The sequence below is a fragment of the Cotesia typhae genome, unplaced genomic scaffold (genome assembly GCF_013202065.1).
Source record: "Cotesia typhae breed Kobodo isofemale line unplaced genomic scaffold, CoteBio_Ctyphae contig_26, whole genome shotgun sequence".
Taxonomy (NCBI): domain Eukaryota; kingdom Metazoa; phylum Arthropoda; class Insecta; order Hymenoptera; family Braconidae; genus Cotesia; species Cotesia typhae.
In genome coordinates this window covers 1137444-1157630 of record NW_027423732.1, presented here as the reverse complement: position 1 = coordinate 1157630, position 20187 = coordinate 1137444, and the positions used below count along the sequence as shown (strand labels likewise).

The window sequence follows — 20187 nt, the reverse complement described above, 5'->3', positions numbered from 1 at the left end:
ATAATTGCATAAAAAAAAAACTATCAATTCAAAATTTAGAATTAAAAATAAAATAATTATGAAATAAAAATATTAAATAGACAAATTATAAAAAAAAAATATTTTTTGTTAAATGTTAAAAAACAATTAGTCTCGGATTTTTAAATTTAAATAGTTACAGATGGCGCTGAATTTAAAAAAAATGGCGCGCGCAGCTGCGCTTTCATAACAGCCAGCATGGCAGTCAAATCGGTGTCTCCTTCGTACTATTTGACATCTTCGCAATAAATAATAAATAATATACACAAAAATACTGAAGTAATAAAATTACTAAGTAAACAACTAATCTTGACTGTGTACAAGCGAATATAAATTGAATTTAAAAAAATTAATTAAACATATAACATACAGTTACTAATAAAAATGAATTGTTACAGTTTTATCAACTTCTCCATGGGCTCAGTCATCACCTGCAATTGATAACCGTCAAATTTTATTATTATTTCTCTTTAATTGAAAACTACATTATTTTTTATGATATCACAATATCATGGGTAAGTTTTAAATTATATCACTACCATTATTATTATTTAAAATAGTTACGTCTAAAAATTCTCTATCAATAATTAAATAAAAAAATATATTTTTTAATTTTTTTTGGGTTAGTCATGCAACTATAAATTTATTTGGTAAATATTTACAGGTGGATTATTCAGTTATTTTCGTAATTTACTCGGCAGTCGTGAAATGAGAATTCTTATACTAGGTCTTGATGGTGCTGGTAAAACGACAATACTCTACAGGTACTTATTTCAATCACAATTATTTAATGACCTAATTCAATTTACTATAGAATAATATTTTTTTTATTTATTATTTTAATATCGTTCTAAATTTTTACAAATAATAGAAGAGGTCTAGATGAAATTAAATTTAGCTGTCACTTCAGCGTTGTTTTAATTTTTTTTAACAAGTAAATTATAGCAAAAAAAATTTTTAAAAAATAGACTTGTAGAAATTTTAAAAAATTAAAAATGCAATTTTTTAAAAATCATTTTTTAGAATAGAACAAATTTTTTTGTTAAAGAAACTTACAAAATTATATCAAGTAACAAATAACTTTAATGTTATCTAGATAAGACTGTTTATTAAATAAAAAATTTCTAAAATAACCGCAAAGTTATTTACTTCATGATTGAATCTTATTGTTCCAAACGCGACTGATAATTTCGATGATTTCTTTTTTAATAATAATTATTTTCTAGTACAGAATAATTTATTTTCCCCGAAATAAGTTTTCACATCTTACTTTTTTAAAAGCAACAATTTTTAAAAATAAAAAAATTAGATAAATATTCTTTGTCATATTATTTACAATTTTTATTAATTATGTTTTCAGACTTCAAGTTGGTGAGGTGGTAACAACAATACCAACAATTGGATTTAATGTTGAACAAGTAACTTATAAAAATCTTAAATTCCAAGTATGGGATCTTGGCGGTCAAACTAGTATACGGTAATTTTTTTTTATTATTCCTGATCTAATATCTCTTCATTGAATTTTATGAACTTAAATCAAATTTTTTTATCCAATATTTAATAAATTTTAAGAATTTTTTATTTTACTTCACAATATTTTATTGAAATTGCCAAGGCTCCAATTATTTTTTTTCAAATGAAAATATAATTATTACTATAAAAAAAATTTTTTAATTTTTCTTACAAAAATATGTATGATAAAAAAAATTCTATGTTGGAAAAATATTATTAAAAATTTAACTATCTATTCATGTAGATAAAATTATAACTCTAAATTTATTTAAGTCATTGCATTAATCTCAGACTCATAATTCATCGTGTCAATTCACAATTTTGCTAATAAATCGTTCCAACTTTTAAACATGTAAAAAATGTAATCGTCAATTTTTGCCTTAATTTTTAATTTTTTAAACATTTATTATATAATACAAAATCTAAATAGATTAAAAAATTATTGGTATGAAAAAAATTTTTTTTTTGCTACGAAAATTAAAAATTTCTGCATGAATTGTTCAAAAATTTTAAAGATATATTAAAAAATTATTTTAATATACAGTAAAATTTTTGAAGAAAAAAATTAAATGAAAAATTAGTATAGTCTTCAATTTTTTAAAACAGTCTTAAATTAAAAAAAATTTTTTTAAGATTATTCTAAAATTTTTTAAGACTACTTTAAGATTTTTTTTAAGTCGATATTTCAAAAATCTGCTCTCATAATTTTTTTTTTTGGCGTCTTAAAAAAGTCTTAAAAGACGAAACTTTTTGACTAATCATAAATAAATATAATTATTTATAAATTTTGAAAAGCAATTGAATATTTTGTTTTAGGCCTTACTGGAGATGTTATTACTCAAATACAGACGCAGTGATATACGTGGTAGACTCAGCAGATAGGGATAGAATAGGAATATCCAAAGATGAACTGCTTTACATGCTCCGGGTAACTATAAAAAATTTTTAATAAATAATAATAATAAAAAAAAAAAATAATATCAATATTAATAATAATCAGGAAGACGAATTACAAGGAGCAATCTTAGTAGTATTAGCGAATAAACAGGACATGCCAGGATGTCTAAGTGTCGCGGAAGTCCACCAGGCACTGGGATTAGACGCATTAAAAAATCGTACATTTCAAATTTTCAAAACATCTGCCAAAAAAGGCGAGGGTCTGGACCAGGCCATGGACTGGCTGGCAAATGCACTGCAAAGTCGAAAATAATTTTTATTTAAATATTATTAATAATTATTATTTATTACACTATAAAATATTATTATATTTCCAATTTATTATTAATTATTAATTTATAATTAATGATTAATAATAAACAACAGTGTGAATGTGGATGTTTCTAAATGCTTTTAAAAAAAAAACGGCTAAATTTATCTCTTTATTTTCGCTCTTACACGAATAAAGTGAGTGCGTGTGTGTAGATATAATTAGTTAATCAATTCATTATTATAAATAAAAAATTTTCACGGACAGAATAATTTTTTTTTTATAAAAATGTAATTAGTTTTTTATTATTAAAAATAATTTAATACAACAAATGTCGACCCAAGGTGGACCAAGAGGTTTTTTGTAATTCGAATTTTGCTAATTATTATTAAAGATAAAATTGATGGACTAATTCTTGAATCTTGATCATTGAATCACTGGTGAATATCCTTTTACCAATCAGGTACGCCGAATCTTTCAATTCGCTTTATTTGATTGTCTAAATCCATTTGTACTTTTTTCCTCATGTAGAAAATTGGACAATCACGGCTGAAATAAAAAAAATTTATTCAATATTAATTTATTAATAAATAATAGTTTTAAAAAACTAAAAAAACACGTTTTTTATAGAAAATCGAACTAAAAAAATAGAAAATAAGTTTTAATAAATTTAAATTAAGAATAGTGTTAAAAATTTCAGTAAATATAAATTAATAATAGTGTAAATAAAAAAAAAAATGTATTTTATTTTAAAAAAAGCGTAGGGTGCATGGGTCAATAGATATAAATATTTTATTGACAGATATGAGTAGAGTGATTATCATTTTTAGAATATCTTAAAAAGCACCCCACGCTTTTTTTTTTTTTTAAATAAAATACATTTTTTTTTATTTACACTATTATTAATTTATATTTACTGAAATTTTTAACACTATTCTTAATTTAAATTTATTAAAACTTATTTTCTATTTTTTTAGTTCGGTTTTCGATAAAAAGCGTGTTTTTCAGTTTTTTTAAACTATTATTTATTTTCTACTTTTTAGTTTGGTTTATTTATAATAGCTTGTTTTTTTTTTTGAGTTTTTTTTAAACTATTACATGCTTTATTAAATTAAAAATTCTTGATGGTGTTCGAAAATTTGTTAATATTAAATCGGCTAAAGATAATGGTTGGAAATTAAAATTTCTGCCTTATCGACCACAGATGAAAATTGTATAAATTAACAAAAATCTTATTTTGCAAATTGAAAAATGGACTAATTTTATCAAATTAGTGTATTGTCATCGGTTCTCGATAAATTTACAAAGTTTGAACGAAATCTGACCGTTTAAAGTGGGTCAAAATCGCGCCTAGAGGGGTCGGTTACAAACATACAAACATAAGGGAGAAGGGGGTCAATTGAACCAAAAAAAGTTTAGTAATTTTTTACTATTCGAATTAAAACTAAATAATAATTTTTTTTTTCTTGGAATGGTAGTTTATTATGTCTACTATCATTATCAATACATAAATTAGTCAATAAACAACGTGAATTTTTTAAAATTATTAATTTATCCAAACGCGTCGAATGGTTCAATTGACTCCCGCTTGGGGGCAATTGAACCACTGCTTGGGGTAAATTGAACCAATAATATTTAAAACTCAAACCCGAACTTTTAATAAATAATATATTAATTGTTACTTGGTAATATTACTGTTGGACCGTTTTAATGCACAGATATTATATTAAATAAATTAAAAATCAATTTAAAAATAATTTTCATTATAAATTCAGTTCATCAAATTGTTAGGTTATTTCCTAGAGTTTTTTCACGTAGAGTCAAGATGCGCGCGCATGTCCCATGCTTCTCCGTATCGTTCAATCGTCCCCGGGACTGCTGGTTCAATTGACCCCATATAATTTTATAACAATTAATAGTAAATAATAAATAAATAAACTATTATATCACTATAAACAAAGTTGAGGATTATAAAGTATAAGTATATAGAACGACTACAATTCAAACTTTATCAATTAATTAAAAAATTGAAATATTATTAAACAATTTGTCACCAGCCGAAAAAAAAGTTTACATGCCTAAAAATAAAAAAATCTCAATTTTTCAAAATTTATTAATCGCAATGTTTTAAAATTTTGATCTTATCCGAGTTTAACATATTAGAATCTAATTCTAAGAGCATGAAGCGTTTTTTCGATTGTTTAATTCAAATGGTTCAATTGACCCCCTTCTCCCTTACAAACATACAGGTGAAGCTAATAAATTCTCCTATAACTCACCTGGTACACAAAACTTCCTGATGAAGACTACCCTGGCACCTCTGGCACTCAGTCCACAGCCTGCAGAACTTCTCCTCTAGTTTCTTACCCGCAAGCAACTCAGTTTGATACAAGTCGGCCTCCTTGGCCTCACAGTACTTACAAACCGCCATGCTCTCTCTATCCGGGGCGAGGACACTCTTGCATCCAATACACGCGGCCTTCTTCTTGGTAAAGGCCGCCAGTGCTCCAATCTTGGAAGTAACCACAGACCTAGTCCTGGTATGCTCACCCTTGAGTAACAAACTCTCAGCCTTGTCTCCCAAGATCGGCTCAAAAATCCTGACCAAGGGCTTCGACAGCTGGTTCTCCAAGTAATAATTAACATCCAATGGAATGTTATTCTCTAGAACATAAATAGGGTCCTCTGCTCTCATGTAGGCTGGGGTACCCTTAGCAGCACTGGTGAAAACATAAGGCACTCTATCACCCAACTTTGGCGCGGTGCCCGCGTCTCTCTTCTTCATCCTGGCAGCTAGCTCTACGTGAGCCTGCCTCGCGGTGTAATCAGTCTTGGTCAACTCCTTAGTGACTACCAACTGCGAAATATCTATTTTGTTGCACAGCAGGTCGCTGATCACCTGCTTCGCGTAGTCCAGCGCTTCCTCCGGGTTCCTCTCGATCAGCAAAATTTTAAGACACGTGTTCATCATATTCGCCACCAGAGGGCAGTTGTCTCGCCGGACGGTCTCTAAGCCCTTGCAATCCATCTTGTCGTACTTCTCCACCTTGGTCCAGTACAGCCCCGCGTACCTCTTCTTGTTGATCAACAAGTACGGGAAGTAGACCTTCTCGAATTCAAGCTTTATTGGCTTGATGAACTTCCCGGTGACGTAGTCCGCAGCTTCCTGACCTAACCTCATGGCCTCTTCAATCTTCTTGGTTCCAAACTTAACCATTACCGAGTCAGTGTCTCCATAAATGACTTTCGCGTCATGCTCGTATCCATTAGCGATTCGGTACTGTTCCTCCACTTGCTGCTTGGTGAAGTCAATCATCTGCCGTCCAAACGCGGTGACACTAGCGGAGATTTCCAGGCAAGGAAGCTTTCCAACTTGAGCTCCAGTAAATCCGTAGACAGAATTAGCAGAGACTTTCAGTGCATATTGTCTTCCATCAAGAACCTTCTGCTTAAGAGGATCTGTTTCTTTCTTCAACTCAGCCTTGGCTTTCTTACGCGCCTGCAGCAGATGCTCCAAAATTTCCGGGAGAATTCCTCTGCGCAGGTTGCTTTTCACGAACATAGAGTTCGACGGAGTTCGGGTAATATCTTCATCGCTGATAGACAGCTTGTTCTTGGCGCCCTGGGACAAAAGAGTGGTGTAGCACAAATTGTGCGCCATTATAATACTGGGGTACAGAGAACTGAAATCAAGAGTCGCTATTGGGTCGCTGTAGTACCCGCGCTTTGGTTCCAACACAGTGGCGCCATCAAACTGTTCTTCACTGATAGCACCAGTGTGGACTGGCATCAAGTAGTCGTGCTCGCGCGTCTTGCGGAGCAACTGGGAGACTACTTTTATCTGCTGGCCGCGAGTTAGCAGACTGGGCAACGTCACACCAGTAACACGCGCCATTTCCATGTAAATAATAATACACATTAGTTTGTCCAGAAGACGCAGCGGGAGATATGCGTCTTTTAAGCAGTAAACTGCCAACCGACGGCGGGTCTGCGCGTCGCCATTTTGTAGATCAGTTATTATGCTGTGGTGGACATCTTCCTTTTGCTCTTGCAGAAAATGATAACTAACCGCGTTCAGGGTGTAGGATCTGAGCTTGTAGTCGCGAACTAGAACTAGAAGTAAGTCGAAAGGTACCCGACCTTCGAAGTTTATGTACTTGTTTTCACGACGACCCATCTGTTTGTTTTGGAGGACCGTGTCCTTGATCACGGATTTCTTGTCCTTGATTCTCCCCAGAAAACAGAAGTTCTTGACTTTCAAGTGGTTGGCGCGATTTATCAGATAGGGAAAGTCGAAGTTGTTTATGTTGTACCCTGTGAAGATATCAGGGTCAGCTACGCGGACGAACTCGGCCCATTTTTGCAGCATCAGGTTCTCGGTAGTGAAACTGAGAACCTGGCATCCTACTATGGGAGCGCAAGTGTCCAGAGTGAAGATGTTCCGGAGGAAGGGTTCAGGTTCGCCCTGACGGATTATCATGTTAGCGATTTGGATCACTGGGTCGTGGTTAGCCTCGGGGAAAATTCCCTTGCGGCCTGCACACTCGATATCGAAGCTCATGATTCTGATGGGAGCAACCTTGGACCACTCGCCTTCGGGAGCGTGGGCGATGAACTCGTCCCAGGCAATGTCAGCCTCGATCTGGCAGCGGGTGATCAGAGGCTGGTTGTGTCCATGTTTGGTACGTTGGCGCCATTTCCCGGGGGGTAACTCGATCCAAGAGCACCCGACGACGCTGGTATCGACCATGAAGCGGATGTCGAAGTCGATGTTGCTTTCAAAGGCGCGGTACTCGTGGGTAAATTCGGGGTAGACTACTTCCCGCTCCAAGACGCGTTTGCAAGCGGCGACCAGCCGGGGAACCGCCAGGATAATTTTTAGGAAGGGACTGAAGTCGGGTCCGGCGTATCCGTAGACGTTTCTCTTCTGGACTAAGGACACGGCCAGCACGATCTCCGCAATGTTCTCTGGGTTACTACGCATGTCCTTCCTAAGGGCTGTGTCCAACGCGTCGCGGAAAGGACGGCAGTTCTGATTGGTGAACTTTGGGGGCGCTGACACATAGAGGTAAGGACAGAAACCGTGGACATGACAGCACACGGAATTACCCGACATGGTCACTCCGAACATACGGATTATAGGAATAGAACCTCCCCTGTTTCCCGGCATTCCATTAATCGGCTTTCCAATGTAATGGTCCACTTCGATTTGTTGGAAGATTAGGGCATCCTTGCTCGGGTCTAGCTCGGGAGCTGGTGGACGCGCCCATTTTAACGATGGGCTCTCGTCTACGGGACCCTACAAGCAGTTTTGAAAGAGGTGAGGTTAGGGCTTTTGAGGTTAGATATTTAGGGAATCAAAGATGGAGCTAGTAGCGTTTTGTGGCAAATTATGAGGTTATGGGTATGGTGCCATGCTTTAAGAGGTTATATCCACTTGTAATTTTGAAAAAATCCAAATTTTTTTTTTTTGCATATTTTGAATGTATATATTCGAGAATATTGTCTGTAAATTTCAAAGTAATCCGGTAAATAGTTTCGGAGTAATGAGCGTATTTGTAAAGACGTCTCCGAGCGTTTGAAAGTAGGCGGAACCGTAACTTTAAATAATAGCCAAAATTTTAAATGCGTTTTTCTCAAAACGATGTTTTCAAAGTCGGTGAGGAATATTTCTCCGAAACGGCTTGACCGATTGACTTGAAATTTTCACAGGATTTTCTTAGATACTTTTGTCAGGTAATGATCGAAGGAATAAAGTTTCTGATAAAAATTTCGATTTTTTAAGTCACTTTAAAGTGTAAATTTTCGTGCAAAAAAAGATTTTTTTTGTTGGGAAGCCGCCATTTTGTCTAAAATCAAAATTTTGACTATTTCTTCGATCATTACCTGTATTTATCTATCCTAAAAGTAATCCTTTTGGTTTTTTTTATTTCAAATAATTTGGATCAGAGATATATATCTTCCTCACCGCCAGACACCTTTTTGTGGAGGACCTTCAGGAGATCTTCTACAGGAACGACGGAACCCAATATTTTTATTAATAAAATATGAATTCTTAGAATACGTTAAATTCGCTAAATGTTCATATATTTTATATATATATATATATATATATATATATATATATATATATATATTCAATAAGAAGCCTCTCCAGAAAAAATGAACAAAAAAACACATTTTTTCGAACTTACAAGTGGATATAATCCCTTAACATATAATAATTAATGCCAAAAATTCTTAATCGGTCACTGATACTTTTACCCTAGATTAAAATTTATGATTTAAAAAAATTTCATGAATTTTAAGCAGCAAGTTTTACTTTTAATGATTTTTTCTAGCAACATAATGACTGCAAAATTAGTTACTAATACTAATAAATGATTTTGTCAATGATGCAAGCCAAAAAAAAAAATTTCTACGTGATCTGAAAACTGAGCATCAATAAACTACTCGACTCACTTTATTTACTTGTTTATCATCAGAAGTACTAGGAGCAAACTATAGAATAAAGTTGTTATTATTATTACATAATAATAATAATAAATAATGGTATTGATAGTAAAGAATGTCAGACAATTTTTTTTATGTTATTAATTTTATAATAATTTAATGACTTGTTATCTTTTCAAAAATTGTTCGACGTCGGCTACAATCATACTTATAAATCATCAAACATTGTCATTGATATAGTTAAAAGAAATAAAAAAAATTGATACTGATATCAGCAAAAAGTTGAATATTTTTCTAAACAATCTTTACAAAGACAATGTTTCAATACAATTTTTCCTGTTATTTTATTAAATTTTTAAAATTGAAAATTTTTATTTAAAATTTAAGTTTCTGGCTTTTAAATTTTTTGGTTAAAAAAAATCTGAAAATTTTCGTAAGTCTGCTAATTTTAGTACAGTAAAATTTTTCTTAACATAAGTGTTATTAAATTTGTAACAAATTTTATTTTGATGAGCGCAAATAATTATAAAACAAAAAAAGTTATAGAAAAATTAATAAAGTGACAATTTTTTGAATTGGTTTTTTTTTTTTAAAGAAGGATTTTTATAAATTAAACTGAAAAACGTTGTTAGATGTCTGCTAACTTCAGTATTATTTAAAGAAAAAAAAAATGTTCAAGTGTCTGCTGATTTCAGTTATTATCAAAAACTCTATTTTAATAAATAAATAAATTTAATAAATAAATAATAAAAATAAAAATACCTCTTCATCAAAAAACTGACTGACATCACCAAAGTCTTCATCCATGTTATTCATTGTCGCCAATTCGGCGACAAAAGAGCTGGGTAGCTCCTCATCATCATCGTCGTCGCTAATAAATAAATAAATCAATTATTAAAATTATTAAATTAATAATGGTTCAATAAAAAAAAAAAAAAAATACAATTCTAAGGAAAGTGAAAGGTTACAAATTAATGTGAATGATAAATAATAATTACTTACTTGAATTTTCCTTTTTTAGCTGGAGGTTTTGATGTTGACGCATTGCGTTTATTCATTGTGCATTTGTTTTGTTAATTTAAAATTTTTATTCGATTAAATAGTTATTTTATATTCAATACAAGTTCGTAAAAAAAATAGTTACTGAGAATTAGACGCAACAAATGTTTGTTGTGGTTATGGAATATGGCGGGAAATTAGATATAGTGGGATTGAAAGATACAAAAGTTATTTAGCTTACCAGTAGACAGTGGTTCGTTTTTAAGAGCGCGCTGGCGGATAATTACTATAATTATTACTAAAATTCAAATTTGCGCGCGCATGAATGTAAGGTTTGCATATATTTTTATGCTTTGATATATTTGACCAATCACGTTACGAATAGTTTGCTTACATGATATATTTTCATATTTTTCATTTATTCATCTAAATTATAAAAGTTGATTATTCTTTTGCCAATTTTTTTATTGTAATTTATGCTAGTAATAGTTTATCAGTAATTAAATATATAAAAAATGTTATAACAACGAGTTTATTCAACGAATTACAAATTTCTGGCGATGAATTGCATGGAATATGCCCTCCGTTTGATTTACATGCGCATACTTCTATCGTATGCCCATCTCTCTGCAAAAACAGAAACAAAAATTTATTAGTAATTATTTCTGTAGTTTTATGATGATAAAGTAAAAAAAAAAAAAAAAAAATGCTAAACTAAAAAAAAAAAATTATAATAACCTTTTGGGTATAACAACCGTAATCAATGGCCACCGTTTTGTCTTCAATAACTTTACCGCAGAAATACGAAGAGTTAAGCACTGGAAAACAAAAGTTTTTTTTAAAAATAATAATTAAAAGTTTCTATTGCTGATTATTGTTATTTATGATGAGATTATACCTGCTGTATTATAAATGTAAGAATATTTAATGCAGACATAGCCGTTTCTCATAGGACATGTTACCAATGTTCGGTTTTCATAATGCCACATATAAGTTGTGTTCGGTGGAGTTGAATCAGCTTTAACATTTATTTTATTTTATAAAAGTTTAGTAATTTTTTACGATTCGAATTAAAACTAAATAATAATTTTTTCTTGGAATGGTAGTTTATTATGTCTACTATCATTATCAATACATAAATTAGTCAATAAATAACGTGAATTTTTTAAAATTATTAATTTATCCAAACGCGTCGAATGATTCAATTGACCCCCGCTCGGGGGCAATTGAACCACTGCTTGGGGTAAATTGAACCAATAATATTTAAAACTCAAACCCGAACTTTTAATAAATAATATATTAATTGTTACTTGGTAATATTACTGTTGGACCGTTTTAATGCACAGATATTATATTAAATAAATTAAAAATCAATTTAAAAATAATTTTCATTATAAATTCAGTTCATCAAATTGTTAGGTTATTTCCCTGAGTTTTTTCACGTAGAGTCAAGATGCGCGCGCATGTCCCATGCTTCTGCGTATCATTCAATCGTCCCCGGGACTGCTGGTTCAATTGACCCCATATAATTTTATAACAATTAATAGTAAATAATAAATAAATAAACTATTATATCACTGTAAACAAAGTTGAGGATTATAAAGTATAATAAGTATATAGAACGACTACAATTCAAACTTTATCAATTAATTAAAAAATTGAAATATTATTAAACAATTTGTCACCAGCCGAAAAAAAAGTTTACATGCCTAAAAATAAAAAAATCTCAATTTTTCAAAATTTATTCATCCCAATGATTTAAAATTTTGATCATATCCGAGTTTAACATATTATAATCTAATTCTAAGAGCATGAAGTGTTTTTTCAATTTTTTCGATTTTTTAATTCTAATGGTTCAATTTACCCCCTTCTCCCCTATCGTTTTTAAATTGAATTTTAAAGAATTTTGTGGAAAGAATTTATTTTGTTATAGAAATAATACAATATTGAAGTTTTAAAAATTATTTATACCGAGAAAAAAAATTTATTTTGAAAAAAATGAGCGATTTTGTAACTATTGTATTCGTAATTTTTTTTGACAATTCGTATTTTTTTTGTAAGCCCAAAAGTTTACGCAAGTGTCTAGAGATGTGATAAGATATTATACTTAAGTCATCGATGTTGTATAATCCTTGTAAGCCGTGAAAAGGTAAAGGTGGTTTAAACATCTATTTAAACATCCTATTATTCCATGTGTGAACTAATTTTCATAGAAATTTATTTATTTATTGCAACGTTCAAACTAAACAATTAAAATTCGTTGAATTTAGGTCAAAAATCACTTCAGAGAAAAATAATAAACAATTTGATGCGAAAAAAATAAAAGAATAAATAAAAGGCGAAGAATTTTTTATAAATAATAAACTTTGAATTCTTTGCACTCTTTTTGAGTCAAAGTCACTTGAAAAAATTGAATATTTTTAAAAATCTAAGTGGAAATTTTTTTAAATTTAACTCACGTGTAGCAACAATCGGTTTAAAGCACGGCTCGCTGAGTTTCTTACAATCAATATTAATTTGACTGGTGTTGTCATATCTTGGGCCTGGCCACGTGAATTGGAAGCACACAGGATTTATTGAATCTGGTATCGTGTCATTTCCTGTCAACTCAAAATCACTTTTATTTCTTCCACTCTTTAAAAATATTCAACTAATTAATCCTTGATATTTCTTCACTACGTTTACCTGAGACAGACATACAATTCAAATTCAACAACACAGTCGTGATGACACTTATAAATATTTTCATTTTTGTGCTAGAGCAAGCCGATCGAAGTGACGGGACTGAATACACTTTTTTAAGTGTCTTATCTTTTTATTATCACGCTATGTATTTTTTTTATCAAACAGATTATCTTATCAATTTATTATTAATCGTTAATCCTTTATGTTTTGATCAACTAATTTTATTCTTACTGTTTATTAAAGTAATAGCAATTTTTATTGATTCTGTAAGAAATATTTTTTCATTACAATTTTTAAACATATTTAAAATTCAAATTTTTGATTTTTGAATTTTTGGCGGGAAATTTAAAATTTTTTAAAATATATTTAAACAAAATTGATAAAAACTTGAGAAAAAAAAAAAAAAACAATTTACAAGAAATCTTGTTCAGATTTATTAAATCTCAGTTCAAATTAGTAAAATACATATTTATAAATCTTTTGTGCATTCATTCCATTCATACAAATTCGAAAATAATTTTTTTTTTTGTTATAGTATTTTAAATAAATTATAACTTCGATCGAATGCTTGACTTAACAATAATGATTAACATTAATTAAAATTATAACCGGAACTACAAAAATTGACTCTAATTGCACTAAAAATCAATGGCATTAATATGACGATAATAATAATTAATAATAATAATACATGGTTAAGTAGAAAATAAATTAGAATTCGTCATGTCGCGCGAGAGCTTCACCGAAGTCGGTAGCCTGAGAGCCGACGAAGATGTCGTATTTGGAGAGGATTTCTTCTTTGGTGAGTTTGTCGTCGCCATCGCTGTCGGCTTCGTAGATCAAATGCCGGGCTTCGGCGTCTGCGTGGTCGAAATCTTCAGGAATTATCCAACTCTTGACCTCTTCGTTGTCCATGAATCCGTCTTGGTTTTTATCGCGGTACGTAGAGAACTGCTGGCGTTCATTTTTCACCCATTCTGGCTCCTCTTCTTCGTTGTCATCTGGTTTGTAAAGATCACCTGTAAATACAAGTTTTTTTTTTAATATATTGAATTTTTCTGACGAAAGTGGGGGAGAAGTGGGTAAATTGAACCATTCGAATTAAAAAATCGAAAAAATTGAAAAAACGCTTCATGCTCTTGGAATTAGATTCTAATATGTTAAACTCGGATATGATCAAAATTTTAAATCATTGGTATTAATAAATTTTGAAAAATTGAGATTTTTTTATTTTTAGGCATGTAAACTTTTTTTTCGGCTGGTGACAAATTGTTTAATAATATTTCAATTTTTTAATTAATTGATAAAGTTTGAATTGTAGTCGTTCTATATACTTATACTTTATAATCCTCAACTTTGTTTATAGTGATATAATAGTTTATTTATTTATTATTTACTATTAATTGTTATAAAATTATATGGGGTCAATTGAACCAGCAGTCCCGGGGACGATTGAACCATACGGAGAAGCACGGGACATGCGCGCGCATCTTGACTCTACGTGAAAAAACTCAGGGAAATAACCTAACAATTTGATGAACTGAATTTATAATGAAAATTACTTTTAAATTGATTTTTAATTTATTTAATATAATATCTGTGCATTAAAACGGTCCAACAGTAATATTACCAAGTAACAATTAATATATTATTTATTAAAAGTTCGGGTTTGAGTTTTAAATATTATTGGTTCAATTTACCCCAAGCAGTGGTTCAATTGCCCCCGAGCGGGGGTCAATTGAATCATTCGACGCGTTTGAATAAATTAATAATTTTAAAAAATTCACGTTGTTTATTGACTAATTTATGTATTGATAATGATAGTAGACATAATAAACTACCATTCCAAGAAAAAAAAAAATTATTATTTAGTTTTAATTCGAATAGTAAAAAATTACTAAACTTTTTTTGGTTCAATTAACCCCCTTCTCCTCTATGTTTGTATGATTGTAACCGACTCCTTTGGGCGCGATTTTGACCCACTTTAAACGGTCAGATTTCGTTCAAACTTTGTAGATTTATCGAGGACCGATGACAATACACTAATTTGATAAAATTATTCCATTTTTCATATAAATTTAACTTTTGTAAAGAAGAAAACTTACCTATGTATTCAATCAACGAAATTTTTCCATCTCCATCCTTATCAATATCCTCAAGTGTCTCAAGGACGACAACGTCTTTCATGTGCTCACGTTCCTCAGGATGCAAGAAACCAGTGAACTCCTCTTTAGTTAGTGCATCGTCGCCATCTTGATCAGCGACGGTCCACCTTCGACGGTCGCGCTTCAACATCACCGCGTAAGAGTAATTGTCGTCACCATCGTGAACTTTTGGGTCGTAGTCTTTCTCCTCCATAAAACCATAGACCATTTTCTTGTAAGTTTCCCAGGGAATTTTGTCTTCCGTCTCGTCTGTGCTGTAAGACTGCCATTGACGCTCAACGTCGTCCCGGATGTAACGTTGCTGGGTGTAACGGATCCAGTCTTTCAGCTCTTCCTGGGTCACAAATCCGTCGTTGTCCTTATCGATCTTGTCGACTATCAATCCAAGACGCCGGGAGCTTTCTTCAGGAGTCAATTGGTCGAAAGTTTTTGCTTCTTCGCCAAGAAATGCTTCGTGGTCGTATGCTGGGTTGTGGTGGGATTTTATGAAATGTTCTTGGTCACTCAGTTCCTGGGAAATTGTTAACATTATTAAATTTCTGGTCATTTTTAAGAATTCAATAATGTAAAGGAAATTATTGAAAAAATTTTTAATCATTTTCCAAAAAAATAGTGATTACACTGTAGTTTTTTGAACCAGCTGTAGACTAACCTCTGTTTTGATACACGCGTTTATTTATTTATTTACATACATTTATTCGGAAATATAATTACAATGTCTGAAAAAAAATAATTGACAGTATTGTTTTGTTTTTTCAGAAAAATCAGTAATTAAATTTTTTGTGTTGATGTATTAACTGATTTTAAATTTTTACTATTTTTTATTATTTCTTCTGACTATTATTTTTATAACTTATCAAAGATTAATATATATTATTATATTAAAATTGTTAACTTTTTTGAATTTTTGATAAATATAGAAAAATACTTATTTTCATAAAATAATCATTGTTATTTTTTTTTAAATAAATAAAATTAATAACTGTAATATTACACCTGACGTACATTAAACTTTTCAAATTTTTCAGCGCATGCGCGTCTCATACTATTTTCGCGGCTCATAAAATTTGCGCTGTTGCCATAGCTTTATTAACGTATCCCTTCCTCGGCTAAAGTCTGGTAAATTTTTCATTACTTATTAATAAATATTTGTGAAACTGTGTGGTAATTATCAATGAAATTATTTTAAAAAAATTGTTTAGTTGTTAGTTAACGTTACTCTAGTTTTTTAAAAAGATTCTAAGAAAAGTTTCTGAGATATAAAAATGTTTGTAGGTAAACTTTTGGATATCCCGTATACCGTAATGTATAAGAGCGTTCAAAACTCAAACTTTGAAATTAAATATCTCTGAAACTAGATGGTCAAAAATTTCCAAATTGCGCCAATCGATGCAGAATTATATGAACATTAATCTGCCAAAATTTTAAAAAAATCCTAAGAAAACTACTCTGGCGAGGGTACTACCTTAAAAACATTTTGTTGTATATAAAAAAATATTTCTCCTGATCTAAATTGGTTTTTTCATCATGATAGCTAATTATAGAAAAATTCTAACAAAAAATTTACTTTTGGTTGGAACTGTACTAATTCAAATCCCATAATAATTGTACAAAATTTTTTTTCTCGAATTTTAGACACATTTACTACTCAATTGATCAATATTACTTTTTTTGGAAAATTTTTACTGAAAAAAAAAAAGATTTTCAATTTAATATTGATTTAAAATTATTATTTTATAAATTATAATAATTTTAAGAATCATTTAAATTTTATAAATCTGATTTTGAAAAATATAACAATTGATAAAAATTACATTAAAAAAAAAATCTTTTGACTTTTGAAAAAAAATTTTTATCAACAGTTAAATCATTAAAAACAATTAAATTGATAAAACAAAACTTATAGGTTAAGCATTTGCTATAGAATCAAAATAAAAAATAAATAAACGTAATAATGAATATAATTACCTTATCAAAAACACGGGAATTAATGTCATCTGGTTTAGGTACACCCGCGACAATATTTGTTATCATAAGACACGTCACTAATAATTTAAACATTATTACAATAAAAGCGCGGAACAAATTTAAATTTAATAAATTTTCAACTACTCGATACAATAAAAGATAAAATACAAAATGTTATGTATTTTTAATTACATTAATTGACGGGAGTTGACGCTAAGTTGATGTAATTCGTAACGTTAGGAAATAGAAAAATAATCTATGAACTCTCGAGATTCCACATCATCGTTACAAACACACGCCGAGGGCTCACATTTATTCCCCACCGCGCGGATCAGATTTTTTTTCTCTATGTCTACAAGTAGAATAGAAGCTCATTTAAATTTTCCGTGTATTGACTTGTCCGCCTTCATACTAGTTAACGATATTCATATTATATGGTTTTACTCTAATAGTAGTACAGCTAAAGGTTTTATTTTTCATCGCAATCTTTACTTTATTTTATTTTATTTTTTTTTTTAAATTAAGTACAAGAAACGGCTCAATGCATCCGCCAGATGTTCTGCGGCTTCTCCATTTCTCCATGCTTGTTCTTCTTTCTCTATTTCCATGCTTCGTATATATACATGGTATATTAAAAGAGTGGGGATGGAAAGTGGGTAAGCAAATGCTTGTTTTGACAATAGTGAGTAAGAATTACTTCTTTCTTTCCGATTTTTTCACTGTAAATTTAGATGTTGTTAAAAAAAAGTTTAGTAATTTTTTACTATTCGAATTAAAACTGAATAATAATTTTTTTTTCTTGGAATGGTAGTTTATTATGTCTACTATCATTATCAATATTTAAATTAGTCAATAAACAACGTGAATTTTTTAAAATTATTAATTAATAGAATTCAAATTTGCGCGCGCAAACGCGCGCCTTACTATAGCGTTTACATATATTTTCATGCTCATGATATATTCGACCAATCACGTTACGAATAGTTTGATGCCACATACATTTCATCTCAATTTTATATAAGGATTATAAGGAGGGGGTCAATTGAACCAAAAAAAGTTTAGTAATTTTTTACTACTCGAATTAAAACTAAATAATAATTTTTTTTTGGAATGGTAGTTTAATATGTCTACTATCATTATCAATACATAAATTAGTCAATGAACAACGTGAATTTTTTAAAATTATTAATTTATCCAAACGCGTCGAATGGTTCAATTGACCCCCGCTCGGGGGCAATTGAACCACTGCTTGGGGTAAATTGAACCAATAATATTTAAAACTCAAACCCGAACTTTTAATAAATAATATATTAATTGTTACTTGGTAATATTACTGTTACACCGTTTTAATGCACATATATTATATTAAATAAATTAAAAATCAATTTAAAAATAATTTTCATTATAAATTCAGTTCATCAAATTGTTAGGTTATTTCCCTGAGTTTTTTCACGTAGAGTCAAGATGCGCGCGCATGTCCCATGCTTCTGCGTATCATTCAATCGTCCCCGGGACTGCTGGTTCAATTGACCCCATATAATTTTATAACAATTAATAATAAATAATAAATAAATAAACTATTATATCACTGTAAACAAAGTTGAGGATTATAAAGTATAAGTATATAGAACGACTACAATTCAAACTTTATAAATTAATTCAAAAATTGAAATATTATTAAACAATTTGTCACCAGTCGAAAAAAAAGTTTACATGCCTAAAAATAAAAAAATCTCAATTTTTCAAAATTTATTAATCCCAATGATTTAAAATTTTGATCATATCCGAGTTTAACATATTATAATCTAATTCTAAGAGCATGAAGTGTTTTTTCAATTTTTTCGATTTTTTAATTCGAATGGTTTCATTAACCCCCTTCTCCCCTACTGACTCTAATTTCGAAAGCTCAGATGGTTCATCTAGTCTTCATACTGATAAGTAATTTTAAGCTTGCCTTGATACTATAGAAAATTTAGGTAAAATATCTTATCATCTAAGGGTAACATGTAGGACACTACAGCACTTTGGAAAACAGCTGTTGGTCGGATCAGCATCTTTAGAAAGTTTACACCCTGCAGAGCTCATAGGGTCAAAAAAAAAAAATAAAATTATACAAAATTTTCCTTATGGATAAAAAAAAAAAAGGATTTAAAAATAAAATTCAACAGCTAGATGCTTTTAAATGCAAGTATTTTAAGTATTAACAATAAATCTAATTTTGAACTCGGAGAAGCTGACTCGTTTCTTTAATCAATAAAATAACAACTTGAAGGATTCATTTTTTTTTAATAACTTATTGCAAGTCTAATTTTAATTTTATAGATTGAATATTATTACTTGTCGACTAAATATTGATATAACTACAAATTCATATTCCCGCGAATCCACAAAATCAATTACCTTTTTTTTTTAAATTGAAGTTTTTATTTCAAGGTTCTGTAACTTGTAAACGATTTGTCTAATTAATTCGCGGATAAGGATCTTTTTTATTGAGAATTAAATTACCTTTAGAAAAAAAACTATAAAATTTCAAAAAAATTAATTTCTATAACTTTATTATTAATTCTATAACTTTATTAATTTCTATAACACTTTTAAAAATTGGGCCAGTACTAAACCTGGTAAAATCAAATTAAACTTAGAATTTAATGTAGAAAATATAGAATTTTGATGTCACACTGATAGAAGGATTTATTAACTATTAATAATTAAATTTATTTAAAGATAATAATTTAATTTATTAAATTTTAATAAATATTTTTTAACATTTAATAAATATTTATTTGGGAGAAAGGTACATTTATTAATATTTAATAAATATTTATTAATAGTTAACAAATATTTATTAACAGTTAATAAATATTTTATTGAGTGTGAATTTGTCTCGCTTGCAATGTCATATGATATGAAGATTGCTTATAAACAAAAATCATCTTAACTTACTTTAAAACATTGAACGAATTATGGATTTATTATTAGTGATCAAAAAAAGTTTTTCAATTAAGTTTAAAAAATTATGTTAGACCTTTAAAAATTCACGTTACATCGAATGGAGTTAATGTTGTTTCTCATCGAGATTTAATTTAATTTAATTTAACAGATGTGTTACATTATTTGTATTTATTTATTAGAAAAATAAAGGTTTTAACCAAAAAAAAAAAAAAAAAAAAAAAAAAATTG

The 20187-nt window shown here is 29.7% G+C and overlaps 4 protein-coding genes across 6 annotated transcripts; 1 reads left to right on the top strand and 3 right to left on the bottom strand.

The window, feature by feature from the left end:
- Window positions 1-175: 175 nt before the first annotated feature.
- Window positions 176-3149, top strand: Arl1 (ADP ribosylation factor-like 1). Of its 3 annotated transcripts, none has more exons than XM_074240179.1 (6): window positions 176-297; window positions 417-533; window positions 683-782; window positions 1379-1495; window positions 2347-2458; window positions 2531-3149. In XM_074240179.1, the coding sequence occupies exons 2-6, from the start codon at window positions 530-532 to the stop codon at window positions 2738-2740; spliced, it is 543 nt and encodes a 180-aa protein (XP_074096280.1). In that variant the 5' UTR covers window positions 176-297; window positions 417-529; the 3' UTR covers window positions 2741-3149. The 3 variants fall into 3 exon arrangements, with proteins under 3 accessions (XP_074096280.1, XP_074096281.1, XP_074096282.1); XM_074240180.1 differs by having other exon boundaries at window positions 242-335; XM_074240181.1 differs by having other exon boundaries at window positions 295-313.
- On the bottom strand, window positions 3010-10358 carry Pold1 (DNA polymerase delta 1, catalytic subunit). Its single transcript, XM_074240176.1, has 4 exons — window positions 10193-10358; window positions 9953-10061; window positions 5017-8036; window positions 3010-3286 (listed from the first exon to the last, which is right to left on the bottom strand). Exons 1-4 carry the CDS (start codon window positions 10246-10248, stop codon window positions 3190-3192), a joined length of 3282 nt encoding a protein of 1093 aa, XP_074096277.1. The 5' UTR covers window positions 10249-10358; the 3' UTR covers window positions 3010-3189.
- A 281-nt stretch (window positions 10359-10639) lies between these two features.
- On the bottom strand, window positions 10640-13094 carry LOC141525624 (uncharacterized). Its single transcript, XM_074240178.1, has 5 exons — window positions 12875-13094; window positions 12649-12789; window positions 11088-11207; window positions 10928-11007; window positions 10640-10816 (listed from the first exon to the last, which is right to left on the bottom strand). The coding sequence occupies exons 1-5, from the start codon at window positions 12936-12938 to the stop codon at window positions 10664-10666; spliced, it is 558 nt and encodes a 185-aa protein (XP_074096279.1). The 5' UTR covers window positions 12939-13094; the 3' UTR covers window positions 10640-10663.
- Window positions 13095-13284: 190 nt separating this feature from the next.
- Window positions 13285-17382, bottom strand: Scf (Calumenin B scf). The gene is made up of 3 exons (XM_074240177.1): window positions 17008-17382; window positions 14980-15550; window positions 13285-13893 (listed from the first exon to the last, which is right to left on the bottom strand). Exons 1-3 carry the CDS (start codon window positions 17098-17100, stop codon window positions 13586-13588), a joined length of 972 nt encoding a protein of 323 aa, XP_074096278.1. The 5' UTR covers window positions 17101-17382; the 3' UTR covers window positions 13285-13585.
- Between the last annotated feature and the right edge of the window lie 2805 nt (window positions 17383-20187).